Source organism: Taudactylus pleione, unplaced genomic scaffold, assembly GCF_031769625.1.
Source record: "Taudactylus pleione unplaced genomic scaffold, aTauple2 ptg000036l, whole genome shotgun sequence".
In the NCBI taxonomy this organism is placed as follows: Eukaryota; Metazoa; Chordata; class Amphibia; order Anura; family Myobatrachidae; genus Taudactylus; species Taudactylus pleione.
Genome location: NW_028284438.1, coordinates 13,087,639 through 13,111,091, shown reverse-complemented (window position 1 = coordinate 13,111,091; position 23,453 = coordinate 13,087,639). Strand labels below are relative to the sequence as shown.

At 42.7% G+C, this 23,453-nt stretch overlaps 1 protein-coding gene across 1 annotated transcript in view; it reads right to left on the bottom strand.

Moving 5' to 3' along the window:
• The window catches only part of FAT4 (FAT atypical cadherin 4), a 278,396-nt gene that overhangs the window by 103,499 nt on the left and 151,444 nt on the right, over positions 1-23,453 (bottom strand). Inside the window, exon 2 of the mRNA XM_088452295.1 lies at positions 9,631-9,762. Coding sequence (XP_088308421.1) covers positions 9,631-9,762 — 132 coding nt within the window. The remainder of the gene's footprint in view (positions 1-9,630; positions 9,763-23,453) is intronic.

The window sequence follows — 23,453 nt, the reverse complement described above, 5'->3', positions numbered from 1 at the left end:
AGATAGGCGTTGTATTTCGACACCTATCTTAAGTCCCTTGTCAGGCTTCTGCTGTAGGGATATAGACCGGCAGCATTTAGTCCACTGGTCTATAAACTAAATCCCGTTTAGGACACTAGCATCTTGTGCAAGCCTAAATGATTGATTTATGCTCTACTTACTGTATACGTGACAGGTTATCAAGTCAGCATGGAGTGTTTAGCTCATTATGCAGTAGCAGCTGGGACTTTTAAGGCTTATCATGCATCATGGATGTTGTGGCAACAGTTTCAGAACTGCACTGATAATAGAGGTAAGACTGATCAGCAGATGATTCTTTCATTTGTGAGGGGCCTCTATTAGGTTGGAATGTCCAGGATGGTGGCGTTCAAGACCCTAGCTGGAATTTCCTATTTCCTGTGTTTTTGCAGCTCTAAGGATATCACTAAGTGCTTTGTTGTATTGAAAACTTTAAAAGGCTGGACTAAGTTACCCACTGCACAACCAATTTCTTGGCGGCATATTGTTTTGGATTTGCATCCCCAATTGTTACCATTGGTTTAGTTGCTTTTCTGTTCTATTTACAAGGTGTTTCTTTTCTGTTTATCTTTTTTTATGGCTTTTCATGGAGCCTCTTGTGTTTGTGAAATGGTGGCTCTGGCAAAGCAGGCTTCTCCTAGTGTACTTTGCCTTTTTGGAATGTGCTGATTATAGACCATTCACTATAATACAAGATTCAGTGTTCCAAGACTATCAACTGAGTAGAGGAAATGGGTGTCTTTTGCCACATGCAGTGATGAATGCATATGTCCTGCAGCACTAGTATTGATATAACAACCTACGGCTGATGGAGCATGGTTGATCCATGCGTATGGTTCTCCAATTACAAGATACAGTATCAATTTTAGTGTCTTGAAATGCTGCATCGTGTTCCTTGGTCTATCCTTGGCAGAGTATTGCACCCACTTCACCAGAATTAGTGGCCTCGGCGGTGGATTAGTTTGTCGCGGAAATTAAAGCAATCAATAGTTGGAAATATACTTACAGTACAAGCGCTACATTAGATTTCACTATTTTAATGCATGCCGCTACTCGTCACCTTTTGTGGAGGAATTTTGTTATTCTGACTAGAGCATAATCTGTAAAAAATATACAGGTTTTTTTTGTGTTTTGCCACAGGTCAAGTTATGACCCATCCCCCTTCTTCCACAGCCATAATTTCTCATCTTTTGTTGGTTCATTGTTGATTGATTTATGCATAATTGATGATTATCTTTTGATTCATTCTTTACCAGGCGGAAGACTGGCTAGCATATATATTTTAGTTTGTTGGCCATTCTTTTGTCTTTTCGGCTGCTCTAGTGTTTAGACCCCCTATGCATCCAATTTTGACTTTTTTCCCAAATTACTTTTTGTTTGTTGGTTAGGTTTTAGGTGCATACATTGGCAGTCCATATTAGACTGTTTGTTTCAGGCAGTTGACTTGTTTGATTACCACTCCATTTTACTTGTACATTTGGGTTAAAATGATTTGGCAGATCACATGTCCTTAGATTTGAGATTGTCCATTTCTGGAGAATTTGAAAAATTGGCTGCCATGTGGTCTTTTTGTCACTTGATATGGTTCAATATTATCCCCAGAAGTGTGTGGCTCTATTGCCAGAGTATGGTGGCACCAGTAAATTAAGTAATTTAGTGGTGAGTACTTGTGTGGTGAGTCTGCTAGGCAGTGTGTTGCGTCAACTTTTGATTTTCTTTAATTCTACTCATAATTACAGGACCAATGGGATCCACATTACCCATAAAGGATTATATTAAATGAACTAATAGGGTTAGAAGAGTTTTCGTTGATTATTATAGTGGTGGCTTTAGTTCCACTGAACCTCATTTAAAGCCGTATTCAATTTGTGCCGAGCTGCGATACTTTTTCGCGGCCCGGACTTACCGCCTACTTCGCCTGTTTTGTAGGCGGAAAAGTATTGCACGCGTGCACGCTTTACCCCGTATTCAATTTGAAAGTACAAGAAAACGGGATTCAGCAAAACTTGAACAGGCGGAAAGTACTGTCAGATTTGGGAAAATCAGCCTGACACCCCCCAAATGATGCTCTGACATGGGGGTTCCCTATTGTACCCCCCAATTTGGCTTGCTGAAGGTATTTGGTGTTTTTAAACGGGCTCAATAGCTGCCAAATAGCGTTTTTCTATAAGTGGTGCAGAATAGTATTCTGGAGTATTTTTTCCAGAAAATAACTTATCCCAGCAAATTTGGGGTACTTGAAAATGGGGTCAGCATATTCAAGAGTTGCTAAAGTGAACTTGAAAAAATTGTGAAAATCCACCTGCCGCAAGCACCTGCAATCAAAAAAACACTTGGGGCATACTTGGGGACCCCCCCCCCAGAGTCAAGTTCGCTAGTTTTTAACTTTGTACCCCAACTTTTTTTTTTCACCCCCTTTTTCAAAGTAATTTTTTGGGGTGTCCTTAAGTGTTTTTTTTATTTTTTAACACAGTTTACTTTTGGGGGACTGTCTGAAGGCTGCACGGGGGTTCCCACAATGTTGCACCCCAAAACCCCAATTCTGCACTTTTTTCTGCCTGCTATTCATAGGCGAAACTTTTTCGCCTAGTACATTGCATTGACTTTCCGCCTAGGCGGAAAGTCTTTCAAATTGAATACGGGGTAAAACCAAAACAGGCGACAATGACGTCATCTGCGAAAAAGTATCGCGGATCCGGACTTTTCGCCTCAAATTGAATATGGGCCTAAGTAATAAAGAACAGCAGCAGCGGCCATCTTGCTATAATTCTTGAGGTATTCTCTTCACCAATACATGGACTAGGCTGATTCTACTCTATTGAGGTCTGCGGCAGCACAGGTCCAGGTGGGCCTTTGCCTGTGTGTTATTGGAAAGGGAGTTTAGATACCTTGAGTGTTGCGTGAAGGGCTAACAGATGGCATCTATCTAATCCATTTATGGTTATCTGAGATGGGCTGGCACTTGGCTATCTCGACTTATTTGATTGTATTGTGTCAAATGCTGATACAATGAGTGGGGCTGTTCTTTCTTCCCTACCAGATATTCCCTCATTCAACATTTATATATAAATAAATCTGACCTTTTTCTCTTCCAATATACATCTGTATCTTTATTTTAGATAAGATATGAATGTCACCTGACTTGAAAGTGTGGGCTGACATCAGCCGATAGGGCATTTAAACAATAGTCACAGATTGTATAGACGGGACTTTGCATCTCTGCTAAAATAAAATATGATTTGCTGAAAATTCTGCCACAGCTCATTTCTATTTACAAGAAATAATCTGATACTATTCTGATCATATTCTTTTTATTTCTTTTTTTAGTATATCATTATATAAATGAATCATCTATATGATGCTCTCATACATATAATATGCTGAATCTAAGATTTTTCTGCATGTTGGATGGACCCCAAGCCATGTGATGTATCTTAAGGGCAGTTCACAGCAACATATCATTATCGAAATGCAAGTAGTTGCAGTATGCTTCAGTAAGCTAATGCATCAATGTATCTTATTTACTGTATGCAATGACTCATGTAAATGTCTCTAGTGATGTCTCTGGTATCTGCAGGCTACTTATAGTGCAATCAGATTTGTTTGTTTATATGCCTATACAGATGCTTAAACATACAGTATGTTCTTCCAGACAGGGTATATTACTTAGTTACTAAAGCATATAACCTAATAATTAGGATACATATACATATAATAGGCAGGCCTAGTTGCCCTATGTTTTACTTACTATATCTACCTAAGAAGACATTAATTACTTGATTCAAGGGGTTAATTGTGCATTAGCTACAATGACAAAGTCAGCACAACTTATTATTATTATTATTATTATTATTATTATTATTATTAATGTTTTTATTGTCATTGATTTGTAAGGTGTCACAAGGCTCCGCAAAGCTGGACAGTTGGAAAACAGAGCATGCCTATAACACAAGACAGACAAGGGCAGGTGTGAAAATAAAAGGGCCCAGCTTATAAACTTCCAGGAAATAGGCAGAGCTGAGACAGGAGGAACTAGGGTGACTCAGGAGCCTATTCATCATCGGTGGCCTCCGAAGATGAAGTATTGAACTCGCTGCGAGGGATATTAAAGTATCCTAACTCGCAGCGGGAGAAACGTGACACTGGAGCAATTCTTAATTGCTCCGGTGAGGGGACAGCTGCTCCGAAAAGCAGTTGTCTCCGTGGTTAGTATCTTACCTGCTCCTCGTCGTCCCGGCTACGCATGCCAGGGGGATGTAGTTAAGAAGCGGGGGAGGGATCTGCTCTGATGCCTCTTCGCATCCCGGAACTCCTTCCCATAGGAAGAAGCAGTGTTACGAAAGCAAGCGTCATCTGAAGATGGCGCTTGTTCTCGGAAGCAAACTCCGAAAACGTACAGTTTGCTGAATATCTGGGGGGTCCTATCGGACTCCTGATGATTAATAGCCCGGTAACCTAAATATGCGGAAACTAGCGTTTCTGCATGGTTACCGGGCCATTTATCGTATGATGAATAGTCCCCTCATAGTGGAGGTTAGCACAGCAGGGAGGCTTTACCAGTGTGAGTAGTATAGATATAAATAGGGTGATCTGTAGAAAAATAGTGGGCTGTTGAAGTGTTTTAAGATTTGAAGGATGTAGACTGTAAGCTCTCACGAGCAGGGCCCTCTTCCCTCATGTGCTTTGCCTTAACTCGCATCATCTCTTCTCCTCTACCTACATTTTCACCTAATCCTTGGGTTTTGCAGCAATGTTTATAAACCATGTCCATGTCCTGCTATGTTCTGTACTGTAATTGACATAGTTCTTGTTTTGTTCATACTGTTTCTGTCTATGTACCTTATAAGACACTGTGGACCCATTGTGGCGCCATATAAATAAAGGATTATAGTAATAATGTGAGATTGTTTTATAAGCCTGCATGAGTGGTTGTATCAGAGTAGAGGTGAGGCACAGGTCAGATGCAGATCTAAGAGAGCACCAAGGAGAGTATTTCCAGATTAGTTATCAGATGTATGAAGGGGTAGTGAAGTTGTGAGATTTGTAGGTGTGTTTGAGTAACATAAATAATGTTGCAATAGAGATAAATAATATAAAAAGGAGAATTGCCCAGTAGAAATAATGTTAACAATCCACATAATTTGTAATCCACAAATGAGAAGTATCACAAGTAAAAGATTATATTTCCTTTCTGTCAGATAGCATGTGAGTTATACCAAGGTGTCACCAAAATATGTGATGTGAAAGATAATACAAAAAAATACAACAGAATATCCATGACTTTGCAGGGAAAGTCCAGGTGCCTACAATCCCACTAGACCAAGCACAATTCATCCCTTGTTTAAGTGCTGAGAAGGGTGTTGCTGGTGCGGTACTATGCCTAGCTAGAAGGCATTCTGTAAATTCAATGTAAATAAAAGACTAAAAGAAAGCTCAGGACACTATACATTATATTTATTTATAACAGGTCCATGCAACCTGCATATCTCTAGCAATTGGTGTAAAATTCTATGCAAGTCAACAGTGTGCGGGACATGGCTTAAGATTTGTAAAGTAAATCAATGAACTAAGGGGGTCATTCAGACCCGCTCGCGAGCACAGGACGTTCGCAAGCGGGTCGATGTTGCCCCACTGCGTATGCGCACGACGGAGGGAGCTCCAACTTGCGCATGCGCGAGACCCGGATAGCGACGGGCTCTCCGTCGCTCCGGGTCTCGCACCAAAGGGGGCGTGCTGTCGATGTTGATTGACAGCACGCCCCCTTTGGTGGGCATGCTGGGGACATGGCTGCCAGACGGAGGCATTCCCATGGGAACGCCTGATTCAGAGTGAGCGCTCTGGTCAGAGCGTTCGGCTCTGAATCAGGCCCTAAGAGCCATGTTGGTAGCCATGGCCACAACCAGCTACGGTATAACATTGCTCATGCTTCCTTTGAAGCCTCTGTCATATAGCTAAACCTTGCCATAACACCCATCTTTTTGTAGCAGTTATGGCACATACTATTTCTTCACACAAAAACTACCACCATCTTGGGGGTAAATTTACTAAAGGTTAATTTTAATGGATTTAAAATCAATTTAAATCAATCAACATTGATGTTGTGTTTCATGGGCTAAATCATGCATTTACTAACAAATTTTTTTTATATTGATTTTAAAGTTTTAGTAGACGTCCAATTTATCCCCTGAAACACAACATTGATGGTGATCAATTTAGATTAACTTTTAATTGGGGCAAATTAAGCAATACCACAAAACCTAATGTCCCTATTTAGCCATGAGCACACAATGATCTGTTAGACATGGCGGCTGTATAGCCACTGGTTCAAATCCCGACAGCGGATGCCCGAAGGTAAGAAATCCCGACAGAGGAGGTAAGCACAGCTAACCTTCCCCTCCCCCCCTAACCCTCCTTTAGGGTTGCCTAACCTCTCCCCCTAGTGCCTAACCCTAACCTCCCCCTCCCAGCACCCTAAACCTAACCCTCCCGTTGGGGTGCCTAACCCTAACTCCCCCCTTCCCCTTCCCTAACCCTATACCTCTCCGGGGGGTGCGTAACCCTAAATCCCCCTGGGGTGCCCTAAACCTAACCCTCCCCCCCTGCGGCTAAGAGGATGGGTGCCCATACTTACCTCGTTTGGGCCCGCATCGTTCTGCATTCCGGCATCGGGATTATGACAGGCGTTGGTATCTTGACTCCTGTCATAAATCCCTAGCCGGCATTCCTCACATGACTACATCCCGGAATGGAATTGTATTGCTGGCGGCTGCACAATCCCAACAGCGGCTGGCCGAAGGTAGGAAACCCTGGCAGCGGAGATAAGTACAACTAACCCTCCCCTCTCCCCCCCTAACTCACCTTTAGGAGTGCCTAACCCTAACCTTCCCCCCCAGTGCCTAACCCTAACCTCCCCCCCTAGTGCCTAACCCTAACCTCCCCCCCGTTAGTGCCTAATCCTAACCCATCTCCCCGCACCCTAAACCTAACCCTCCCGGGGGTGCCTAACCCTAACCCTCCCCGGGGGTGTTCCCTAAACCTAAACCCCCCCTCCCCCCCGTGCGGCTAAGAGGATGGGCACCCGTACTCACCTCGTTCGGGCCCGCGTCGTTCTGCATTCCAGTGTTGGGAATATGAGAGGCGTCGATATCTTGAGGCCTATCATAAATTCCTAGCCGGCATTCCGGTGTCGGGATTGTGACCGGTGGCCTTGCGGCCACTGGTCATATAACTACATCCCGGCAAGATATGGTCTTTCTTTATGATTGTATAACACAATATTTTATTCAAACAATAAATTGTTTTATAGACTACAAAGAGTTTAGAAACCGTAATATATTATAGATTAGCTTCTTCTTTAAGTCTGCTCACACCATATGCAGGTTTAAAAAAATGAATGCAGTTTCCTACCTCTACTTTCTAAAATAGATGTGTCTTAAAGGTTTCATTAAAGTTCTCCATAAACTCTAGACCTGTCCTGGCCCCACAACAAGTTCACCTCATTTGCCGGCACACTATAACATTACTAATGCCACTAATTGGAAATTAGTAGCAGAAGAATCATGCAGAGCACTATGGTTTAACTGTCTCAATTTAGACAGTGCCATATATCTTGACTTTCACCCCAATTCCAGGACAGTTTAGGAGGTGTGCATGCTGCAGGCAATGAAGGAGTGCCTTAGAGGAAGGGTGAGTTAAGATTATGTCTCCGTTTTTGAGGAAATTAAATTTCCGGGATGTAAACTATAAAATTGGAAATTACACAAATTTAGAACAAAAATTTATATTGTCAAACAATATATTTAGAAAATGCAAAAAGTTCACATCGGTCACTCAAAACAGTAATATAGTAATACAGAGTTAAACAGTGGCCCAGAGCAGTACATCTGAGTCTAGCTAGATGCAGGGGTGCCAAGATGGGGGGAGAGGGTACAACTTACGGAGGCCCAGGCTTATTGGAGGGGCCTGGCCAGGGTCAGCTGGTAAGGGGGGCATTGTGTCTCCGTTTGAAGCACTGCTGAGGAGGACAAATGTCCCACTGTGCGGCCCACCCTGTGTGCCCATTAGTGCCACTTTGCGGTCGACGGTGCCAGGATTGTTCTTTTTGTGGGGCCATGCACCCGCAGTACCCATGCGCGGGGGCAGCGCTTATGTTCCCTAGCTACATGCTAATAAAAGTCTTATCAAGCATTAATGCTGAGCACATCAAGTAAAGAAAACACATTCAAAGCTTAAAGTATTAACTATATTATGTTTGGTTATTGATGTGCTTGCAATGGCACACATGATATGTATAATATATATATGGCACAGATGGATTTGCACACAGGAAAGCATTGGAGTTTGCCTTTGCAAAATTCCAATGTGCTTCTGTAATATCACACACACCATGTACTTTAATATTAAACATGATGTGTAATGTCATCAAATATGCATGTTATTAGTATACCATTTAAATTCAGCATAGGAGAAATCCTGCCTTTTTAGTTTTTACTCATTTAAAACATGACTTTTATGCATTATAAATCATACCTTTCTTATGTATATTTTGGCAAATGTGTATTTTCTGCTCTAATACTTAAATGTTAACCTTTCATTGTGTCTTTCTCCTTGTTCAGGTAGAGCCAGATTCAACAAGTGTTATATTAAAAGGATGGTAATTTTTGTGGATGAATAAATAGGAATGGATACAGCTTCTGCTCTTTATTAGCATATATACTGTACAGTATCTAGACAATTAGTTATTTGATTACTTAAGGGCACACATGTAGTTAAAGTTAATTTCCATAAACTTTCATGGGTCAATTTTTAATATATAGTGAATTCTAAGCATCACGTAGCTTACAGATTGCCATGGGAGACTGAATCTCAGAACTAGTCATTACCAACCCCAACGTGTCATTTAACCCCAATGTATAAATAGGTTCTAAATGAAATATCTACATTATTATCATTGAGATTTCAAACCTGGTGACATTAGCTGCCTAGGGGAGGGTGGATCCATTCTGGAAGGTCACTGCAATCACAGTAATTTATATAAAGCCAGGCAGTAATTAAAGATAACTGTAACTAAAATTTTACGAGAGTGAAGTAGATCTCTGATTGGGATTAACAGAGTGAAAGTGCATCAAAATATCATGCAAACAGAATTTTGTGTAGGAACAGGTCAGTTTGCATACAATAAAGGACCGGATTCTGAGTTGCACGCAAGATTGAATGTGGCTGCATCTTTATGAGCAATTCATAGTTGTATGCATCTCAGATGTTACTCTGCAGCCATTAAATGGGCATTACTGGGTGGCAACTAAGCAATGTAATGTGTTGATACAATGTGCAATGTATTGTGATGATAGTTACTCTTACTTTTACGGATGGATGAGTGACCGGCGCAATAGCATATTTATAGTCGGATTAGCATTCCGGGTCCACAGCAGGCATCCAGAACTGAGTATGCATTACATGCGACTTAAGAATCAGGCCCAGTATGTGCAAATTACCAAATTCTTTGAGTTCTGACTTTGCTTCTATGTTTAATTTAAAATACTCCTTTATGAAATAATGTACATAAACATGTATTATATGTGCTTCAAATACAAAAAGTCTTATTTTAAATACCTCATCAGCATCTGTTGCCGTCAACTGCATTATTTTAGATCCGTCTCCAATGTTTTCTTCTACTGTGAGATCAAGTATATCTGTTGGAAATACTGGTGGGTTGTCATTTATATCCTGAAGGGTTATCTCCACCTGCAGAAGAAGCAATATTACTGGGTTAGTAAACTATTTAAAACCTAATGACTGAAAATGCAAACAAATAATAGAGCAGCTAAAAGCTTTTCTATGTCATCTGGCGTCTTCTGGGATGTACTACACTTAGGCAGCACATCTGTTGCTGAACTACATCCATACGCTTCATTTTTCTGTCTCCTCCAGGAGAATTCCCAGAGGGGACACTGATGGGTGGGACAGATTGTCTCTTTATGGGACATCTCCCCAAAATCCGTTAAATGTCTTGCCCATTGCGGGAGGAAAGTCAAGTGTGACTACACCATGTTGGTAGATGATTGGCAATGTAGTTCAGCAATAGTCCTTTGTACACTCCAACTATTGCTGATCTACATTATGCTAGCATGTCTTTGGAAATGAAGTTCAGCAATAGCTACCATATTAAAGGTTACTCATTATGCTATACATACAATGCAATAGATGAATAACAGAAGGCAGACTATGCCTGTTGTAGGTTAAACTACAAGGCTATGTGTGGGTTTTGTGAGGTCACATGGGTGAGTTTTAGCCAATTAGGTGTTAAGGGGTGGGGTTAAAAGTTAGGGTATTTAAGGTTTATGGTCACATGGTACAAGCCTCTTTGTGAAGAATTGCTCTCCCGCCCACCGCTTAGTTTGGTTTGTTTGGTTGCTGGATTAGTGGGAAACAATAGTAGGTCATTCAGCTCGGGTGCAGTTCATTTGTATTTGGGTGCACTCATTATTGACTGGAGTCTGAACCACCCCACCAGGGGCAGCACTACACCTTTCCGAGTGACTTGTTATGTTGTAAGGTTGAGTTGGATACCCCTTTTTAGTTTTGTGTTGTAAGCACCCACAATGCATGTTGTGCGTTTGCGTTGGTGCATTACTGGGCTGCGATGTATTGGCCATCCTTTCTTGCCACCATACAGTCTTCAAATTGTTGATCTGTTAAATAAATAGCTAACCTTTTTTAATTCTATTCCTATTGTGTCATTATTTTATAAAAGATTTAAGGTTATGGGACCTATACACAAAACACATGTTAGCTTTTAGGAGGTTTATGCATTTGTTTTCAATGATTACTTTAAGAAATTGAAACTCCAAAATTAAAACAAAGAATAACTGTATTTTTTTGTACTTTAACACTTCAGAGTGGCCTTGGGGGCATTTGGAATTAATCAAGTGTAATACAGTCCAAATTCACAGGCTCAGTGGCATGTATCTGCCAAGAGCTAGCTGAAACCCTCTATTCAGTCATGCAAGAATGTAACTGACATACAGATGAGGAGAAATACAACACTCTTTAGTGTGTTTATACCTCAGATTCACTCAGTTATGGAATACAAATTTCCCAATTTATAAAAAAATCAATGATATTTTTTTTTTTACTCAATTTATTTCCAAAAGCAAACATTTTACTATGGGGCATCCCAAGGCACTCATTCATTCAGATCCAACAAATGTCCAAATCTACATTTACTGTTTTAGATGCAGGAAAAGGCTATTTGTATAATTTTCTTTATATGCTGTTTTACAGACTTTGAGATGCAGCCTTTAAACAAAACTATTTATTTTCTTTAACTGTGAGATGAGCTGTAGATAGTGATACCCAACCTCTGATAAGAGGAAACCAAACAGCTGCTTTACGTCTGTAGTGAGAGCAATATATTGCTTTATTATATGCAATACTGAGTGGTCATCAAAAATACCAAGACCACCAGGAAGACAAATTGTAGTTGCAGCTTGTCCAAATCTAGTAGCATTAAACCCTTGGCACTAATTCACTGCAAAATCGAAATGGTTTGGCAAAGCATAAAAATGCTGTAGTACCTCTGGCTGAAGAGGCTGCTGTCAGTGCTGTATTCTATTGTTCTAGATGTCTGAAGAGCTCTACTGCAGCTTCAAAGAGAAAAATTAGAGGCTCGGATCTGTTTCAAACTGGTTCTCAGACCGTTTAATGCTCTTGGTTCTAACGTTTGCTGTAAATGTTTGAATTTTAATTAGACTTTAACATTTGCGGTAAATTCAAGCTAGAAAAATAATTTCTACCATGTTTAAGTTGATCTGAATGGGTTGTGAGTGTGTCAGGACTTAAATAGTTACACTAGGCCTATATAGTATTTTTAATTGAAACTTTGCTTTAAACACAAACAGGCAACATTTTATAGTTTATGTAAAGAAAAATTTGTTTTAACTGCCAGGTGCTGACTTGAACTGTGAGGGTAGTGCCAAATCAAAATAGCTCAGAAAATCAATATTGTACTGTAAAAAGCTTCAACACCCTTGAACTGAATATATTTGATAAAAACGAGATTGAATAGTTTGAGCGGTACGCGTTAGGCATCCTGGCGGTCGGGATTCCGACGCTTACATTACCGGCGCCAGACTACCGATGCCGGTCAGAATCTTGCGCTGGCATCCCGACTGTCGGGATGCCGAAGGTAAGTAACGGGGTGGGGGGGAAGGTTAGGTTTAGTGGTTAGGGTTAGGCTCTAGAGGGAGGGGTAGGGTTAGGCACCAAAGAGGGAGGGTTAGGGTAGGGAGATGGGGAGAGTTAGCATAACGACCAACAAGTGTCGGTATTGTAACCCTGTCGGGATCCCGGCTTCGGGATTCTAACCTACAGGATCCCGACTGTCAGTATTTCATACCGATTTAGTTTCAGCATTATTAGCTATAACAAGATGAAAATTAACTTTGCAGAAGCAATTATGTAGCATTATATATTTATATATATTATATATATATATATGTATATATATTAGGGGTGAGCGGGTTCGGATTTCTGAAATCCGAACCCCCCCGAGCCCCCCCGATCCGAGTCCGATCCGAGTCAGGCTCGACTTTTCCCGCCTGACTCGGATCTGACATCGAGGCAAAACGTCATCATCCCGCCTTCCGAGTCTCGCGGGTTTTGGATCCTATATAAGGTACCCGCGTCGGCGCCATTTTCTCACTCGGCTGTGGACAGTGAAGAGGGAGGGTGGGAGTTAGTGCTGTGTAGTGTAGTGTAGTGTAGTGCTGCTGTTGTCCACTACTTCAAAGTCCATAGGGGCTGGCTGTGTTGTGCTGTGCTGCTGTTGTTAATAGGGGCTGTGTCCACTACTTCAAAGTCCATAGGGGCTGGCTGGACTGTGTTGTGCAGTCAGTTCTCCATAGGGGCTGTGTCCACTCCAAAGTCCTGTGCAGTGTCCCAGTCCTAAAGGGGTGCTGTAGTGTTGTCCAGGGGGTGCTCTGTCCATCAGGGGTGCTCCCCCCAAGTGCTAAAAAAATAATATATTTTCTGTGTTTGTGAATTGTGTGCGCAGTAGCCGCACGTGCATCAACAAAGTAGTGCCAAGCGTGCGCCTGTGTCATAAGTAAAGGGCCGGCTGGCTTGACCGTTAAGGGTGCTGTAACCCCCGAAAGTACACTCCAGTCCAAACCAAAAAAAAAATTATTTTCTGTGTTTGTGAATTGTGTGCGCAGTAGCCGCACGTGCATCAACAAAGTAGTGCCAAGCGTGCGCCTGTGTCATAAGTAAAGGGCCGGCTGGCTTGACCGTTAAGGGTGCTGTAACCCCCGAAAGTACACTCCAGTCCAAACCAAAAAAAAAATTATTTTCTGTGTTTGTGAATTGTGTGCGCAGTAGCCGCACGTGCATCAACAAAGTAGTGCCAAGCGTGCGCCTGTGTCATAAGTAAAGGGCCGGCTGGCTTGACCGTTAAGGGTGCTGTAACCCCCGAAAGTACACTCCAGTCCAAACCAAAAAAAAAATTATTTTCTGTGTTTGTGAATTGTGTGCGCAGTAGCCGCACGTGCATCAACAAAGTAGTGCCAAGCGTGCGCCTGTGTCATAAGTAAAGGGCCGGCTGGCTTGACCGTTAAGGGTGCTGTAACCCCCGAAAGTACACTCCAGTCCAAACCAAAAAAAAAATTATTTTCTGTGTTTGTGAATTGTGTGCGCAGTAGCCGCACGTGCATCAACAAAGTAGTGCCAAGCGTGCGCCTGTGTCATAAGTAAAGGGCCGGCTGGCTTGACCGTTAAGGGTGCTGTAACCCCCGAAAGTACACTCCAGTCCAAACCTAAAAAAAAATTATTTTCTGTGTTTGTGAATTGTGTGCGCAGTAGCCGCACGTGCATCAACAAAGTAGTGCCAAGCGTGCGCCTGTGTCATAAGTAAAGGGCCGGCTGGCTTGACCGTTAAAGGGTGCTGTAACCCCCGAAAGTACACTCCAGTCCAAACCAAAAAAAAATTATTTTCTGTGTTTGTGAATTGTGTGCGCAGTAGCCGCACGTGCATCAACAAAGTAGTGCCAAGCGTGCGCCTGTGTCATAAGTAAAGGGCCGGCTGGCTTGACCGTTAAGGGTGCTGTAACCCCCGAAAGTACACTCCAGTCCAAACCTAAAAAAAAATTATTTTCTGTGTTTGTGAATTGTGTGCGCAGTAGCCGCACGTGCATCAACAAAGTAGTGCCAAGAGTGCGCCTGTGTCATAAGTAAAGGGCCGGCTGGCTTGACCGTTAAAGGGTGCTGTAACCCCCGAAAGTACACTCCAGTCCAAACCAAAAAAAAATTATTTTCTGTGTTTGTGAATTGTGTGCGCAGTAGCCGCACGTGCATCAACAAAGTAGTGCCAAGCGTGCGCCTGTGTCATAAGTAAAGGGCCGGCTGGCTTGACCGTTAAAGGGTGCTGTAACCCCTGAAAGTACACTCCAGTCCAAACCAAAAAAAAATTATTTTCTGTGTTTGTGAATTGTGTGCGCAGTAGCCGCACGTGCATCAACAAAGTAGTGTCAAGCGTGCGCCTGTGTCATAAGTAAAGGGCCGGCTGGCTTGACCGTTAAGGGTGCTGTAACCCCCGAAAGTACACTCCAGTCCAAACCAAAAAAAAAATTATTTTCTGTGTTTGTGAATTGTGTGCGCAGTAGCCGCACGTGCATCAACAAAGTAGTGCCAAGAGTGCGCCTGTGTCATAAGTAAAGGGCCGGCTGGCTTGACCGTTAAAGGGTGCTGTAACCCACAAAGTACACTCCAGTCCGAACCAAAAAAAATTTTATTTTCTGTGTTTAGCCGCACGTATATATCAAATCGATATAACATAAATGGAGGACCAAACTTTCTCCGATAAAAATAAAATAGAGAAAGATCAAGAACCACTTCCTCCTAGTGCTGAAGCTGCTGCCACTAGTCATGACATAGACGATAACATGCCATCAACGTCGTCTGCCAAGGCCGATGCCCAATGTCATAGTAGAGGGCACATACAATCCCAAATGGCAAAGTTCAGGAAAATGACCTTGAAAAAGACATTTAAATCAGCTGAAGAGAAACGTAAACTTGCCAATATGCCATTTACGACACGGAGTGGCAAGGAACGGCTAAGGTCGATCCCTAGTATGTTCATGACTAGTGGTTCAGCTTCACATGACGATGGAAGCACTCCTCCCACTAAAAAAATCAAAAGAGTTAAGCTGGCAAAAGCACAGCGAAGAACTGTGCTTTCTAAGAAGATATCACAAATCCCCAAAGAGAGTCCAAGTGTGGTGGTGGTTGCGATGCCTGACCTTCCCAGCACTGGACGGGAAGAGGTGGCTCTTTCCACCATTTGCACGCCCCCTGCAAGTGCTGAAAGGAGCACCCACAGTCCACTTGCTGATATGCAAATTGAAGATGTCACTGTTGAAGTACAACAGGATGAGGATACTGGTGTAGCTGGCGCTGAGGAGGAAGTTGGCGAGGAGGATTCTGATGGTGATGTGGTTTGTTTAAATCAGGCTCCGGGGGAGACAGTTGTTGTCCGTGGGATGAAAAAGCCCATCACGGTCATGCCTGGGCAGAAGACCAAACATTCCACCTCTTTGGTCTGGCAATATTTCTATCCAAATCCGGACAACAACTGTCTTGCCATATGTACCATATGTAAAGGTGAAATAAGTAGGGGTAGGGACGTCAACCACCTAGGAACATCCTCCCTTATACGGCACCTGCAGCGCGTTCATAAAAAGTTACTGTCAAGTTCAGAAACTTTGGCTCAGACCGTAAGCAGTCCAGGGACACCTAAATCCCGTTGTCCTGTTGTATCCAAGCGCCTGCAAACCACACCGTCAACTCCCTCCTCGTCAATTTCCTCCTTAGTCAGGATCGGAAGTAGTCCTGCAGGCCATATCACTGGCATGACTGACTCTCCTATCCGGGATTCCTCCGGAGGATCCTGCATTGCTACGCCTACTGCTGCCGCTGCTGCTGTTGCTGCTGCTGCTGGGAGTCGTTCATCATCCCAGAGAGGAAGTAGGAACACCACTACTTTTACTAAACAATTGACCCTCCAACAGTCCTTAGCGAGGAGGATGAAGTACGACAGCAGTCATCCTGAAGCAAAACGTATAACTGAGGCCTTGACTGCTATGTTGGTGTTAGACGTGCGTCCGGTATCCGCCATTAGTGCAGTGGGATTTAGACAATTGATGGAGGTAGTGTGTCCCCGGTTCCAAATCCCGTCTAGATTCCACTTCACTAGGCAGGCGATACCGAGACTGTACAGAAACGTCAGAAAAAGTGTCCTCAGTGTCCTGAAAAATGCCGTTGTACACAATGTCCACTTAACCACGGACATGTGGACAAGTGGAACAGGGCAGACTAAGGACTATATGACTGTGACAGCCCACTGGGTAGATGTATCACCTTACGCAGCAACAGCAGCAGCGTCACCAGTAGCAGCATCTCAGAAACGCCAGCTCGTTACAAGGCAGGCTACGCTGTGTATCACCGGTTTCAGTAAGAGGCACACCGCCGACAACCTCTTAGAGAAACTGAGGGAAATCATCGCCCAGTGGCTTACCCCACTTAGACTCTCCTGGGGATTTGTGATATCTGACAACGCCACCAATATTGTGCGGGCATTACATCTGGGCAAATTCCAGCACGTCCCATGTTTTGCTCACACAATAAACTTGGTGGTGCAGAATTTTCTGAAAAGCGACAGGGGCGTGCAGGAGACGCTTTGGGTGGCCCGAAAAATTTCTGGCCACTTTCGCCATTCAGCGACTGCGTGCCGAAGACTGGAGCGCCAGCAAACACTCTTGAACCTGCCCCGCCATCACCTGAAGCAAGAGGTTGTGACGCGGTGGAACTCAACCCTCTATATGCTTCAGAGGATGGAGGAGCAGCAAAAGGCCATACAAGCCTATACATCCACCTATGACATAGGCAAAGGAGGGGGTATGCACCTGACTCAAGCGCAGTGGAGAATGATTTCCGTGTTGTGCAAGGTTCTTCAGCCCTTCGAACTTGCCACACGTGAAGTCAGTTCAGACACTGCCAGCTTGAGTCAGGTCATTCCCCTCATCAGGCTTTTGCAGAAGCAGCTGGAGAAAGTGAAGGAGGAGCTAAGACGGAGCGATTCCGCTCGGCATGTGGGACTTGTGGATGAAGCCCTTCATTCGCTTTGCCAGGATTCCAGGGTGGTCAATCTGTTGAAATCAGACCACTACATTTTGGCCACTGTGCTCGATCCTAGGTTTAAAGCCTATGTGGTGTCTCTCTTTCCGGCCGACACAAGCCTGCAGAGGTGCAAAGACCTGCTGGTGAACACACTGTCAGCTGAAGCGGAACGTGACACGTCAACGGCTCCTTCTTCATTTTCTCCCGCAACTGGGGCTGCCAGGAAAAAACTTAGGTATCCTAAGCAACCCGCTGGCGGTGATGCAGGGCAGGCAGGACCAAGTTTGGACATCTGGTCCGGACTGAAGGACCTGGCAACAATTTCTGACATGTCTACTGTCACTGCATATGATACTGTCACCATTGACAGAATGGTGGAGGATTACATCGGTGACAGCATCCAAGTAGGCATGTCAGACAGTCCATACATGTACTGGCAGGAAAAAGAGGCAATTTGGAGGCCCCTGTACAAACTGGCTCTATTTTACCTGAGTTGCCCCCCCTCCAGTGTGTACTCCGAAAGAGTGTTTAGTGCAGCCGGGAACCTTGTCAGCGAAAGGCGTAGGAGGTTGCTTCCACAGAATGTGGAGAAGATGATGTTCATCAAAATGAATTATCAGCTCTTCCAGGGAGACCAGCCTCCAGAAGGTACAGAGGGACCTGTGGTGGTGGATTCAAGTGGGGACGAGTTAATACTTTGTGAGGATGAGGATGTACACACTGAAGAGGGTGAGGAATCGGTGGATGAGGAGGATGAGGATGACATCTTGCCTCCGTAGAGCCAGTTTGTGCAGGGACACATTAATTGCCAGCTTGTTTTGTGGGGGCCCAAACGAACCAATCATTTCAGCCACAGTTGTGTGGCAGACCCTGGCGCTGAAATGATTGATTTGTTAAAGTGTGCATGTCCTGTTTATACAACATAAGGGTGGGTGGGAGGGCCCAAGGACAATTCCATCTTGCACCTCTTTTTTTCTTTGCATTATGTACAGTTTGGGGCCTAGTTTTTCTAACTGCCATCCTGCCTGCCACTGCAGTGTCACTCCTAGATGGGTCACGTGTTTGTGCCGCCCACTCGTGTCGCTTAGCATAGTCATCCAGCTACCTCGGTGCAACCTTTTGGACATAAAAACACTATTGTGAGGTGTGAGGTGTTCAGAATAGACTGGAAATGAGTGGAAATTAAGGTTATTGAGGTTAATAATAGCATAGGAGCAGAAAAACCTACAAATTCTGTGATTTTAGCTGTTTTTATGCTTTTTTTCAAAAAAATACAGATCCAAAACACAAAACCCAGAACCCAAAACACGGAAGGGTGGTTTTGGCAAAACCAATCCAGATCCAAAACACGAAGAAAGATCCAGATCCAAAACCAAAACACAAAACACGAAAAGTGGCCGGTGCACACCCCTAATATATATATGTATACATATATATACACATACATACTTACACACGCATACACAATATACACATATAGGGGTATATTTACTTAAGTGAGAGTTTTTAGAAATGTAGATGTTGCCCATGGCAACCAATCAGAGTCTACTTGACATTTAAATAGCACCTTCTAGAGGATAATAGCTAGAATCGGATTGGATGCAATGGGGAACATCTCCACTTCTAAAACCTCTTACTTTAATAAATATACCCCATACACTCTATTTGGTTGAATGGCACATACAGTATATGCATCACTGATTATAATAGACACTGACAAACTTATGTAAAAGCCCTAATAAAACACAAAGTGATGATCTCAATAAAGATTGCCTCAGAACAATTGCTCATTGTTGCATCAATTTATTTTAAAAACATTATAGGTACAAAAATATATTGAAAAATATTAAATGCTTTGCTACATTAAACTTGTTACCTTGCTCCAAAAACACTTATATTTTTATAAAAACAGACATCAGTTCAGTGTTCATGGCACTCCACTTACAATACCACACTTTTGCTAAGTTAAGTACGCTGTTATGTTTTACACTCAATTACAAAAGCAACTCAATGGTCCGAATTCAATTCAGTGCGATGTTGAATAGCCGTGGTAGGGAGCTCCGGCAGCTATTTAATAGAACACGATGTGTGCCTGGTTGGGAAGCAGGTAAGTATGAGAATGCCGGTTCTCGCGACTTAACCTGGGTGTTAAGGCACGGTACCCGGCATTCTCCAACTAAAGTGCCGGGCGCGCGGCTGTTAGCGCCTCGCAAAACCGGCAAACAGCTGCGCGCCCGGCACTTTTGTCAGATTTCTCCTCGCATCCCCAAGGGGGTGCAAGAAGAAATCCTTTAGCCACCCAAACAGCGCGGTGTATTGAATAGCTGCGGGAGCTCCCTCCCATGGTTACTCAACATCGCACTGAATTGAATTCGGCCCAATGGTAGCAGAAAACCTTGAGAACATGCAAACAAATCACATATTCCAAATACACTCTAGGGAAAAATGTTGCAGACTGTTTACACTAACCAGCCATCATGCACCCAGGACTGTACAATTTAAGGTTTTGAGAGGTGGCAACAAACCTGGCTCTGGCTTAATGGATGTGACTACATTGTGTCACTAAATGAGAGTAGTAAAATAATAATATACACATGGGCGTAACTACCATAGGTGCTAGCGCTGCAGCTTCTATGGGGCCAGAGCTGAGGAGGGCCATCTTCCTTGTCAAAGTTACTGTGTTATATACATTTTTCACCGTTGGGTAGTACATAGGGGCACTTACACACTTTTGCTATGGGGGCCTTCAAATACCTAGTTACACCCCTGAATATACATTATTGCTTTTGCAACTAAGCAGTCTGCCTTATTCACAGTTAATTCATCACTGACAGAGCTGGGACACTCAGACCTGAAACTGTCAGTATGTGGGAGCTCCCCAAAATTCTGGAATCTGCCAGATTATTATGCAAATCTGGGTTATAGTGAGTTATAGGCTACAACCTCAGGAGTATTGTTTCAGGTTACTACTGTAAAAGACTCTTTCCCTTGTGTGTGTAAGAGATGGATGCTCTGTAAGTGAACGGGGTAGTTTATGCAACGTAAGCTCTAAAATGTCTCCTACAAGTCCTGTCCTTATCTGACTAAAGTGATTTATAGACAAATCCTTAATAATATACTGTATTTTTATAGACTAAGAAACAACATCCAGACCATCCAGCTTTTCCTAATCATTTTATTTACATGTATTATATTGTTGTTAGTTTTGTCCAAACCCTAATTGCTGTGATTCAAAAAGAGAGCGTTGAAAAAACTTACAGCTAATTAAAGCTTCAAGAATATTACTTAGCATTCTGTCTGATTAAAAGGAAAGAAGCTGAGATTAATAGATGGCTAGGAATGCTATCTGGAAGTAGAGCGGTTTAGAAGTGGAGACAGTCATATTTCAAACTGAAGTAAACTTGAAATACTACTGACACTGAGTACTCCTTAACATATCCTTCATTGCAAAAGCATGCATAACACTTAGAAAATGCATTTGATGAGTAATTACAAAAAAATGAATAGAGCAGGATAAATACACAGTTGATCTTTTACAAGTGAATTTACTCTTCATGTTTAAGAGATAATACAAATCAGTGATGCAGCTTGGAATGGATTCCCCCTATTTGGCTTGAGATATTTTTTTTTTATTAATTTGTGCAAAATGTAGCAATGTAAAGACCATATAATGGGTGCAGGGTATGCAGTGCAGATGGGCCCATTGGTCAAGGGGAACCCAGCACTCAGAACAGACCGTTTCACTGCGTTGTGCAGTGCCCCACCCTATACCTGCTATCGGTGGCTCCATCTTTCTGTTGATGTCTTCAGAAAGATGGCGTAGTACCAGAGTTTTTGCTATCTTCTATACATGTGCCATCTTTATGAAGACATAACAGGAAATGTGGCACCACCATCAGAAAAGGGGGGGGGGGGGGCAAGGGTGGTCAATGGTAACAGCCCCCAATCTCTTAAAACTGCCCTAATAGAAATCAAGGTCTCCAGAGCAGCAAAATCATGGTGTATTACGTCACGCTTAGTTATGGGGACTTTTTTTATATTGCCCTGGGCTTGTGTATACCTCCCAACCAACCTAATTTCAATTGGGTAGTCCTGATATGAGGGAATGGGTACTGTTTACAACTGTTTTTGTGAGTGCAATCCAAATGTTTCAAATCTAATCCATGGAATTACTAGATAAATCAGTTCCAGGATACCTAACGATTACACATGTATCGTTGTAAACAGCAACAAAAAATTGCACCTGTGAAACCATATTTCTTTAGCCTTTATAAGTTTTCTAATGCCGCTGTGCATGGCACAGCAGAAAGGAGAAAATAAATACTCTGGCAATGAATGCTGACATCTGGATTCTTTTACAGTGAAGAAATAGTTTTCATGTGTTTCTACTCTGTATCCTGCTTCAATTTGTTTTTCAGTTGTGAAGTCCAGAAGGCTAGGTTGCAGGGCTGTAGGACAATTAACTTAGGAAAACAAAGGGTGTAATTCACCGACTACTGCGGGCAATTCTATATAAATATACTGCTTCAGCTGTGGAAGTATCTTCATAACAGAAGATAAACTTGCCAGTCAATCTGTTACTTGATGAGTTCTAGAACACTTTTTATTTTTGCTCAGAAGTAGCACGTTCAAGTGGCATTGCCAGTTTTCTTTAGACTTATTCAAAAGCTGGAAGCCAAATGTCTAGAGATGTATAGAGTAAATCAGGACACTTATACTTGATCTCAAACATACAGACTGCTGTCTCCACTGTCTGCTCCCAAACCAGAAGCCTCACTCCTCAGTACGTTATAAGTGTTGCTGCTATGGAGGCCACCTGTCAGTTTAACATGAAGCAGTCTTCATGAACATACTGACTGATGGAAAACTGATGGGAAATTTCTGGAAGGAAAATTAACTGAAATTAACTCTGATTTCTACCTCCTCAAGTATGCTCAGTTTTACAATCCACACGTTATTATTTTATATTTAACTTATGCAGCTGTAAGAAAAAATACACTTTGAAAGTATAAAATTGCTGCACAATTTGATTGTGAAAATTGTAAGTTTTGTTTGGAAAAGTGCTGTCATTTTATAGCAATATTATTTCATTCAGAATCAACTTCTAGTTTGATTTAATTATAAAAGATTATGTGATTTTGGAAAGTAAAGTTTTGTTGTCTTGGAATATAGTTATACAACTGTGACAAAATTAGTGAAAATTTTTCCATTGTCTTCAGCAGGTAAAATACTTACCTTTCAGCAAGCTGTTTATAAAAATATTTCTATAAAAAGTGAAGTCTGGCCTAAAGAAAAACACAGAAAATTTTGTAAAGTAATTTTCCCCGGTGAGAAGTTCTCTCCCAACTTGAAATAGGAATTTCACATGATGTAATGTTAAAGTTTAGGTGAAAGTAATGGTTTTCTCCTGGTCTGAGAGGTTTACACTTTTATAAATAGATATAATATATATTTTTATATAAGCTTCAATATGATTTCCTGGGAATAAGGAAAAGGGATGTAAAACAAATTCAGCCCATGAAAAAAAAATTCTAATTCACAGTATTATAAATAGACAAAAGAGTAGTTTTCAATGGAAAAAAACAGTGGCAAAACCACTTCAGATGTTTACAAATATGCCTCTTAACCATTTTGCAGTATAAGACCTATATGATATATGGGGGTGCTTAACCTACATTCTGCAGGTCAACTCACTGTGTCAACGCACTATATTGTGAATTTCCCATTAATAAGCTATAACGCTGCTGTAACCCACCCTAAAGACACTTCAGATAAAATGCTAAAACCAGGAACAAGGAACTCAGGGCCTGATTCAGAGGCGCTCGCAAAAAGCGAGCGCTCGCTCTGAATCAGGGCGGGCACTGGTTTTTTTAGGAGCGGCCTCACGGTCGCTCGCATAGCTGTGGGTGACTACCCATAGCTATAGCGAGCGGCCATGATGATGGTCGATATGGTCAAGACCATCGCGACCATCGGGCTTGTGACAAGACCCTTGTGGTAGGGTCTCGTGGCCGCAAGCCCCAGAGAGCTTCTGTCTCAAATCGAGCCGGAAGCTCTCCCACTGACATCACTGGTGATGTCAGTGGGGCCGCCCCCAAATGGCAGGCGTTCGCATGGGAACGCCTCTGTTTGTGAAGCCACCCCCCCGCCACGCCTACAAAATGAGGCGAGCTGTCGATCAACATCGACAGCCGTCCCTTTTGTAGTGAGTCCCGGAGTGAGCGCTTTTTACGCTCGCTCCGTGTGCGCACTGGGCCACCATCGAC